We start from the raw sequence: 9,285 nt of genomic DNA, 5'->3' as shown, positions 1-9,285 counted from the left end.
AACTGCCCTATATGAATGACGTAACCGCCTTTTTATGGGGCTCTTCCTCATTGGGGGGACGCCCACACCCTTTCCCTCCGGGTGTGCGTCTCTGCCCGGCTTCTATCTTAACTAAACAAACTGTGTCTCTGTGTGCTCTCCCCCTTGTTGTTGTGCTGTGTCTCTAATAATAAGCTTTGTACCTGTTTTTACAGTTTTGTCTCCGTGAGAGATGCATTTTTCACTGGGGCAAGGGCCAGGGGGTGTGGTGGCTGGGATTCCTGGTTTTCATCCAGGCGCCCCAGGTTCAATTCCTGGGCAGGGAACTAAGATCTCGCTTCACGCCACCGCTCCCTGCCGCCACTCTGAGAGCAGGAGGAGAAGCCGAGGTGTCCTCGGGTTACCACCTCCTTCATTCCCTTTTCTCCTCCTGTCCTTGGAGTGGCCCCATCCTGCAGGCTGACCACGGGCCACTGTGTGGGCTGCGTCAATTTGGGCTGCTGTAGGCTGCTCTGAGCACTCCACTTGTAGGAACACGTCGAATCTTCGGGGTGACCCCGTGGGTTCACCTGCTAGGGCTGCCGTAAGGAAGTATGGCCGACTGGGCGGCTTGAGCAACAGAAATTCATTTTCTCACAGATCAGGAGGCTGGAAGTCTGAGATCAATGTGTCAGCAGGGCTGGCTTCTTATTATTGTTATTTTAAATTTTTAATTGAAGTATAGTTGCTTTACAATGTTGTGCTAATTTCTGCTGTACAGCAAAGTGATTCAGTCACACCTATATAGACATCCTTCTGAGGCCTCTCTCCTTGGCTTGTAGATGGCCGTCTTCTCCCTGTATCTTCACGTGGTCTTCCCTCAGTATGCGTCTGTGTCCTAATCTCTCTTTCTTACAAGGACACCAGTCCTATTAGATGAAGGCCCAGCCCAATGACCTGACTTTATATTAATTACCACTTTAAAGGCCTTGTCTCCAAATGCAGTCACACTTAGAGGTACTGGGGGTTAGGACGTGCACATAGGAATCTGGGGGGTGACACAATCCAGCTTCCAACGCCGTGCGAGCATAGGCACACCTCTGCACAGAGTGGTTAAGCGCCTCCCCAAGGTGGCACAGCAAGGATTAGGGAAACAAGCGCCAGCCTAGAGCCATCTGCTGCAGAGCCTGTGCCCCTGAGCCCTGCATGAAAGCCCTCAGGGGAGGAAGCCCCCGGGAAGCGCTGACCACCACTGAGGGGGGGACTCAGAGTGACCCCTGAGGAACGGGCAGGGCCAGACACCTGACCTGCAAGACAGCCACAGAAGAGTCTGTAGAAAACGCCCGCCTCTGTCCTTGTGTCAGATGCTCCCACAGACGAGGGTTGAACATTGTGATCCTTCCATGTGACAGATGAGAAAACTGAGGCTTGGAAGGGAGAAGGGCGGGGCCCACCTACCTCCAAACACTGGCATCCCCCCAGGGCCACGCTGGCTGCCATTTTGCTCCCAATGCCCGGCGCCCAAGCCTGGCATGTGCAGGGAGGCCTGGGGCAGGGGGCTGCGAGCAGGTCAGGAAGCCTCAGGACCCCCTGTGGGATCATGTCCTGGTGGCCACCCTCCTGGATCCTGGTCTCATCCTCTCTGTCCATTTATACCTGGGAACTCGCCTTCTAGCTGCACGGAGCGATGGGGTTTCCTCCAAGCCTCTATCTGGGCTGCCCCTATCTCACACTGTATCAGCAGGAGCTGGGGCGCTGGAGAAGTTCTCAAGGGTGGAGACAAAGTCTGCCGCATTCTTGCCTTGTGCTCCACTCCCCTGAAAGGAGAGGTGCCCCTGTGCCGTTGTCGTGCTCATTTTGTTCCCAAGTCCAAGCTTGCTCTGCTCGCCTCACAACGGGCGCGTGAATCGGAGATGAGGTGTTGAGGGAAGGAATGACACCTTTATTCGGAAAGCTGGCAGACCTAGAAGACGGCAGACTAGTGTCTCTGAAGAACCTTTTGACTGGGGTTTGGATGCCAATTTCTTTTACAGCACAGAGAGGGAGAGGAGATGAGGAAGTAAAGTGAAAAGGCCACAAGCTTTGCAAACATCTCCTGGAATGGCCAGCCTCGGGGAGGGAATGCGTTCATTTTTCTTCCTTGCAGCCATCCACGGGTGGAACGGCGTCCAGATGCTTCCCTGAACGAAGCCACTTTGTTTTAACCTTCAGGCGAGGGGCAGGGCTCCCCGAGGCAGGCCATTATGTGGAGACAGTATCCTTTTAATGAACAAAAGCAGTGGAAAGCAAAGGTTAAAGTAGAAGAAACAGATCCAACACGGAGTCAGGATTGACTCTTCCCTGTTACAATTCCAGTAACTAATCACAACCTCTTTCGCCCTGGCGGGGACTGACCGGCCTGATTTCCTGCGGACAGAGGTGTGGGAGGGACAGGCTGTGGACGGGGATCCGGGAGACGCCTTTGGGCTGTATTCGCTGCTCGCGACCCTCACCAGGGCCTCACATGGAAAGTAGAAGTGGTGACTCTCCAAGGTCCACGCAGCTCCGGCAGCATGTGGGTGCGGAGTTCCTCTTTTGTGGTCGGTTACCTTCTGACCTCAGCTCTGGGCTTCCTGTGGGGGCTTCCTCTCAATCCTGTGACACAAAGGCCCCATCACTCTTACCCCAAAGATGCTGCTATTGCCACCACCGCTGCTGCTGCTGTCCCTGCTGTGGGCATGTGGGTGGGCTGCGGGGAGAGGGGTGGGCAGGGCAGGGGCTGTGGCTGACCCTCGTTTCCCCGCAGGGTCCCTGGCTTGGGACAGCGAATACTGGCTGGAAGTGCAGGAGTCCGTGACGGTGCAGGAGGGCCTGTGTGTCCGCGTGCCCTGCTTCTTCCACCATCCCCGGGCCTACTGGGACTACTCTGTCCCAGCTTTCGGCTACTGGTTCCAGGAAGAAGCCAGAATCGACCAGGATCGTCCAGTGGCTACAAACAAACCAGGTCGTGCGGTGCTGACGAAGACCCAGGGCCGATTCCACCTCCTTGGAGACCCCTGGACCTACAGCTGCTCCCTGGACATCAGAGATGCACGGCAGGGAGACACGGGGACATACTTCTTTAGGGTGGAGAGAGGGCCTTCTGTGAAATATAGTTATGTACACAGCAAGCTCCACCTGCATGTAACAGGTAAGGATTGTGTCAAGGAGAGGACACACAGACACAGGGGCCCTGAGGGCCCCCAGGGCAGGGCTGGGAGGGGACCCCCTGTCTTCTCATCCTGGGAGGGGCCCAAGGGGACCTAGGAGGACAGGCCGCTGCGGCTGGCCTGGGGCAGAGACAGCTCTGAGGGGCACACTCGGGGCCCCGCGTCCAGGGCCTGGGTCTGTTTCTCTCTCCTCTTCAGCTCTGACACAGACACCCGACATCCACGTCCAGGGGACCTTAGTATCTGGCTTCCCCAGGAATATCACCTGCGCAGTGCCATGGGCCTGTGAGAGGGGGACACCCCACACCTTCTCCTGGACCGGGGTTGCCCTCCCTTCCCTGCACCCCAAGGGCCCCCACTCCTCGGTGCTCACCCTCACCCTGGGGCCCCAGGACCATGGCACCAACCTCACCTGTCGAGTGAACTTCCCCGGAGCTGGCGTGAGCACAGACAGAACCATCAGGCTCAACGTGTCCTGTGAGCGTGGGGCCGGGACGCCAGGGCCCTGAGGGCGGAGGGCGTTGGGGACGGGAGGGAGGGCCTGGGCTACTGCGTGCTGAGCCCTGCAAGCTGGAACTGGGGAGGAAGGAAAGAGGATGCTACTCCACCCTCTTCCTATTTCTAATGTTTCTGGGGGAAAAGGGCCAATGCCTACCTTCCCGCCACTGAAAAGGGGACTGTTATGTCTGTCTGTCCAGATGCCCCCCAGAAGCCGACCATCAGAGTGTTCCGGAAAGAAGACACAGGTAGGTCTAAACCTCTCTTCTCCAGGGGTGTGGTGGAAGTGGAAGTGTCTCTGCCCTTCGGAGCAGAGCTGGGGATCAGAACTCAGATGGCAGAGAGGCTCAGGCCCGGGGTGGGGACAGCAGAGGTGGGAAAACCCCCACTGGCGCATCAGCTTACGCACTGGCCTCCCCCTTTCGCTGGCCCTGCTCTCACGGGGTATCGCGTGGCCTCTTCCTTGCCTGTTGGACGTGGCTGTCCCCACTGCCAGGGCTCCATCCTTGTCCCACATCCTGCCCTCATTCTCCTTAGGATCTAGACCCCACCTACTCCTTCAGTTTCCTTCCCTCATTTTAATGTCATTGTTTACAATAGTAAGCATACGGGACTGCCCTGGCGGTCCAGTGGTTAAGACTCCACGCTCCCAATGCAGGGGGCGCAGGTTCGATCCCTGTTCGGGGAACTAAGATCCTGCATGCCGCACGGCACAGCCAAAATAACTAAATAAATAAAACAAAAAGTAGAACGTAGTTGAAAAAAATAAAGAAAAGAATAAGCATACCATGTGTGTTAGTCAGCTCAGGCCGCCATAATAAAACACCAGAGACTAGGTGGCTTAAAAACTAGTTTATTTCTCACAGCTCTGGAGGCTGGGACGTCTGAGCTCAAAGCGCCGGCTGATTGGGTTCCTGGTGAGGGCTCGCTTCCTGGCTTGTGCACGGCTGCTTTTTGTCTACGTTCTCTGGTATCTCTTATAAGAACACTAACGTCATCGTGAGAATCTCAATCTCATGACCTCATCTAACCCTAATGACTTCTCAGAGACCCGTCCAAATACCTCCAAATACCATCATATTGGAGGTTAGGGCTTTGACATATGAATGTGAGGGGAACATAGTTCAGTCCCTAGCGCAATTTAACAAGAATGAAATAGTATTCAGCACTTGTGTATCCCCCCTCTTGGTTATCTTTTCGAATAGAACCTACACATGTGCATTTTAAAACACACACATATATGCAGATCATACTACCCACATGCTTTGCATCTCTATTAGTATTTTTTAATAAACTTTTCATATGCAGTAATTTTAGACTCACATGGTACAGAGACTTTCCACAAATCTCTCTCCTCATCATTAAAATCCTCCATCCACGTGGCATATTTGTCACAACTAAGGAAGTGACGTTGGTACATTTCTACAAACTAAACTCGCCTTTTTCTCAAACTTGGTATATCTTGGAGATTCTCCTGTATCTGTACCTAGGAAACCCTCTTCATTCTTAATGATGACCCCATGGTTTTCCAGTTAGAAGTATATTATATGATAAAGTACTTAATAGGTCTCCTGTTAGTGGAAAACTACGGTGTTTCCCATCCTTTGCAAAGACAAGACAAATGTGTGGGTCTGGAAGATTACTCTTGAGAGAGAAGAAAGTCCTAGATCGAAGGGCATGTTTGTAATTTCTACAGATATTGCCAAATCGAGCTACATGGAAGGTGTTCTGCTTACGCTACCCCCTGCTATGTGTCTGTTTCCCTGCTAAACATTTTCATCCTTGCTGATACCATAAGAGAATACACTATCATGTTAACTTGCATTATCATTTTGTGAATAGGTTGGGTATCTTTCATTGTGTTTAAAAAACATGCGTATTCCTTTTTTTTTTATTTTTTTTTGCGGTACGCGGGCCTCTCACTGTTGTGGCCTCTCCCGTTGCGGAGCACAGGCTCCGGACACGCAGGTTCAGCGGCCATGGCTCACGGGCCCAGCCGCTCCACGGCATGTGGGATCTTCCCAGACCGGGGCACGGACCCGCGTCCCCTGCATCGGCAGGCGGACTCTCAACCACTGCGCCACCAGGGAAACCCCATGCCTATTTCTTTGTGGTCTTTTTCTTGATGATTTGAAGAAACTCTTTTCATATTAACGCAATCATCTGTGTATAAGTTGAGAGGATTTATTTTCATCCTAATCTTGGGCTTTTGACTTAGTGCACGGTGATTTTGCTAGGCAAAAACATGCCATTTTTCTTGGCCGCACCGCGTGGCTCGTGAGATCTTAGTTCCCCAACCGGGGATCTAGCCTGTGCCCCCTGCAGTGGAAGCACGGAATCCTAACCACTGGACCGCCAGGGAACCCCCGCCATTTTTTTTTAAGTTGCATTCAGTGATGTACTGGGACTAGCTCTTACTGGTTGGCGAGAGTCAGTTGTGCAATTGTGTCCATCTTTTCCCACTTCTGGGTTCAGAGGCTTCAAATTAGGTGCTTGAAATTGGCCAAGATGGGAGTTTTTACACAGAGGAAATTGGCAAGTGCTACAAAACAGGAAGATATGAGCCTTTAGGGAATGGAAGAGACAGACAGACAGACAGACAGACTGAAGCTAGCTTTCTCTCTGTCCTGCCAGGACCTGAAAGCCTGGGCCAAAGCCTATCTCTCCCAGTCCAGGAGGGCCAGTTCCTACGCCTGGACTGTGTTGCCGACAGCAACCCTCCTGCCAGGATGAGCTGGATCCGGGGGAGCCTGACCCTGAGCCCCTCCAATTCCTCGAACCCAGGGGTCCTGGAGCTGCCCCGGGTGGAACTGGAGGACCATGGGAAATATGTCTGCCGAGCTCAGCATCCGTTGGGCTCCAAGGAAGCATCTCTGAGCCTCGTTGTGAAAAGTGAGTTGGAACACACCTGAGGGAAGGACGCCTGGGTTCTAGGGAGGGGAGAGTCTCCTCTGATCCCTCCCATGTCTCCCCACAGACCCCCCGCAGCTGCAGGGACCCGCCTGCTCCCAGGAGGAGGAGGGTCTGCACTGCGGCTGTTCCAAATATGGTCTTTATCTTTCTCCGTCACCGAAGGCCTTGCGGGCGGGGGGGGGCATTTTTTAAGTAGACTTTATTTTCAGGAACTGATTTGGGTTCGTAGCAGATTCGTCAGAAGGTAAAGAGACTTCCCTCGTCCCCGCTGCCCTTTCCCACACACGCACGGCCTCCCCCCAACAGCACGCCCCGCCAGAGGGTGCCTGTTACAGTCGATGAATCTCCACTGACACGTCATTTTCAACCAAAGTGCATGATTGACGTTAGGCTTCCCTCTTGCTGTTGTACATTTCATGGGTTTGGACAAATGTATAACGACATGTATCTGCCATTATAGTATCATACAGAAGAGTTTCATTGTCCCAACATCTCTTTGGACCACTTTTTTGACTGTCAGCCCCTCAGCCCTCACCCTGAGCCCTCTCTGGAGCCCAGCGCTCCCCTCACTGCTGTATTCCCACTGGTCATAACACCTGGTCCCCATCTGGACAGAGCCCCATTAGGGCTGTCTCAGCAGTGCCCACCACAGTGTTGACAGGTGATGCCCGGACGCACATCCCTTGCCCTGGGTGTTGGGGTGCCACCAGACAGGGCCAGGAGAGCTGTCTGGGTCTGACCTGGAGGTCTGAGAAGCTTCCTGCTGCCACCTCCTTCTGAAAGCACAAAAGATCACCGTGGACCCTGAGGGACAGGGCCAACAGAGGCCAGGAGAGAAGATTTACTCCCCCTCCCTGGAAGGAAGGAGAGGCAAGGCCCCTCAGCCTCCCACAGTGCTCTCTGTCTCTCTGGAATGTCCACGGGGCACAGAACCTCATGGCTCTGCTGTGGCCAGGTCTGGAGTCTTTTGCAGAGAGACCCTGGATGGACAAATATCTGACTCCACGAAGAGCTGAAGTTTTTTGGGAGTATGTGGGCTGGAGAGGAGGTGTGGCCTAGACTGTGCCCTTCTGGAGAAGGCTGAGGTCCTACAAATGGTGGGGGAACGTAGGGGCTGAACCCTCGGTAGGAAGGGGGGGCACCCCTCTCTACCTGCTACGGAGAGGAGGAGACTTATGCCTGCTCCTCAGGATTGGAATTCTCCCCAAGTCTCTCTTGTCTGCAGGAAACTCGGGGGCCAGGGCAGGAGTGATTGAGGGGGCCCTTGGGGGAGCTGGTGTCACCACACTGCTTGTTCTCTGCCTGTGCCTCATCTTCTTCACGTGAGTTGGGTTGGCTGTGGGCCAGGGGAGGAGAAGAGGCGCCTGGAGGGGTTGTGAGGACCCAGAGCAAGGGCGGGGCGGTGCAGGGGTAGTGAAGATCCAGCTCGTAGACACCTGGCCAGGCTTGAGTGTGTTCCCAGCCCTGGTCCCAGATCCAGAAGCCGGGAGGGAGAAGGGACCTTGTCACAGTCTTGTTGTAAAGGCCCCTGGGCTCCCTCTACCCTTTTAATTTTTACTTTTTATTGGAGTAGAGTTGATTTACAATGTTGTGTTAGTTTCTGGTGTACAGCAAATTGAATAAGTTACGCATACACATATATCCACTCTTTTTTAGGTTCTATTCCCATATGTCATTACAAAGTATTGAGTAGGGTTCCCTGTGCTATACAGTACGTCCTTATTAGTCATCTGCTTTATATATAGCAGTGTGCATATGTCAATCCCAATCTCCCAATTTATCCCACCGCTTTTCCCCCTTGGTAACCATAAGTTTCTTTTGTGCGTCTGTGACTCTATTTCTGTTTTGTAAATAAGTCCATTTGTACCATTTTTTTAGATTCCACATATTAGCCATATCATATGACATTTGTCTTTCTCTGTCTGGCTTACTTCACTCAGTATGACAATCTCTAGGTCCACCCATGTCCCAGAAAATGGCATTATTTTGTTCTTTTTCATGGCTGAGTAATATTCCATTGTTATATGTACCACATCTTCTTTATCCATTCCTCTGTCAATGGACATTTAGGTTGCTTCCACGTCCAGGCTATTGTAAGTGTGCTGCTATGAACATTGGGGTGCAGGTATCTTTCCGAATTATGGTTTTTTCTGAATATGTTGGGCTCACCCTACTCTTGACCTGCCTTAGTCACTCACTCCAGCCTCAAAAGAGATACCCTGTGTCACAGACCCTCGTGTCTCCCAACAGAGTGAAGACCTACAGGAAGAGAGCAGCCAGGACTGCAGTGGGTATGGAGGACATCCACCCTGTCATCGGACCAACTTCCCTGGTGAGTGACACGGGCATCCCGGCAATGCAGCCTGCCCTGCAGATCTCCCGGGGCGGCCCACAGCCCTGCTCCATTCAGCATGTCCAGAAATGAGCTCTTCCCCTTCCTGCGTCTTTGAAAATGTAGGGTTTATTATTATTCCTCTGTGTGAGGCCAAGAGATCAGGAGACGATTGCCACAAAAAAGACAGGTAGTACAGTTCCCAAGAGGAGGGGGCGTGCCACGCCCTGCAGGGCCATGAGGGGCAGCACAAGGGTCTGTCAAGAGGCAGAGGGAGTGAGGAGGAAACCTGGGCAAGAGATTTTGTGGTTTACGTGGGAAGGAACAGGCAGGGTAAGCAGACTGAGGACTGTCTAGTTGAATGATTTCAGAACGCTCTGGGGTGTAGGGGTTGTC

At 53.0% G+C, this 9,285-nt stretch overlaps 1 protein-coding gene across 1 annotated transcript in view; it reads left to right on the top strand.

Moving 5' to 3' along the window:
• The first annotated feature begins 2,628 nt into the window (after nt 1–2,628).
• The window catches only part of LOC132594009 (myeloid cell surface antigen CD33-like), a 9,826-nt gene continuing 3,169 nt past the window's right edge, over nt 2,629–9,285 (top strand). The window contains exons 1-6 of the mRNA XM_060289479.2: nt 2,629–2,677; nt 2,744–3,127; nt 3,345–3,623; nt 3,845–3,892; nt 7,783–7,879; nt 8,808–8,889. Of these exons, the coding sequence (XP_060145462.1) occupies nt 2,629–2,677; nt 2,744–3,127; nt 3,345–3,623; nt 3,845–3,892; nt 7,783–7,879; nt 8,808–8,889 (939 nt within the window). The remainder of the gene's footprint in view (nt 2,678–2,743; nt 3,128–3,344; nt 3,624–3,844; nt 3,893–7,782; nt 7,880–8,807; nt 8,890–9,285) is intronic.

Source organism: Globicephala melas, chromosome 19, assembly GCF_963455315.2.
Source record: "Globicephala melas chromosome 19, mGloMel1.2, whole genome shotgun sequence".
Lineage (NCBI taxonomy): Eukaryota > Metazoa > Chordata > Mammalia > Artiodactyla > Delphinidae > Globicephala > Globicephala melas.
Note: the sequence above shows the minus strand (reverse complement) of the source record. Positions and strands in the feature narration are given on the sequence as shown.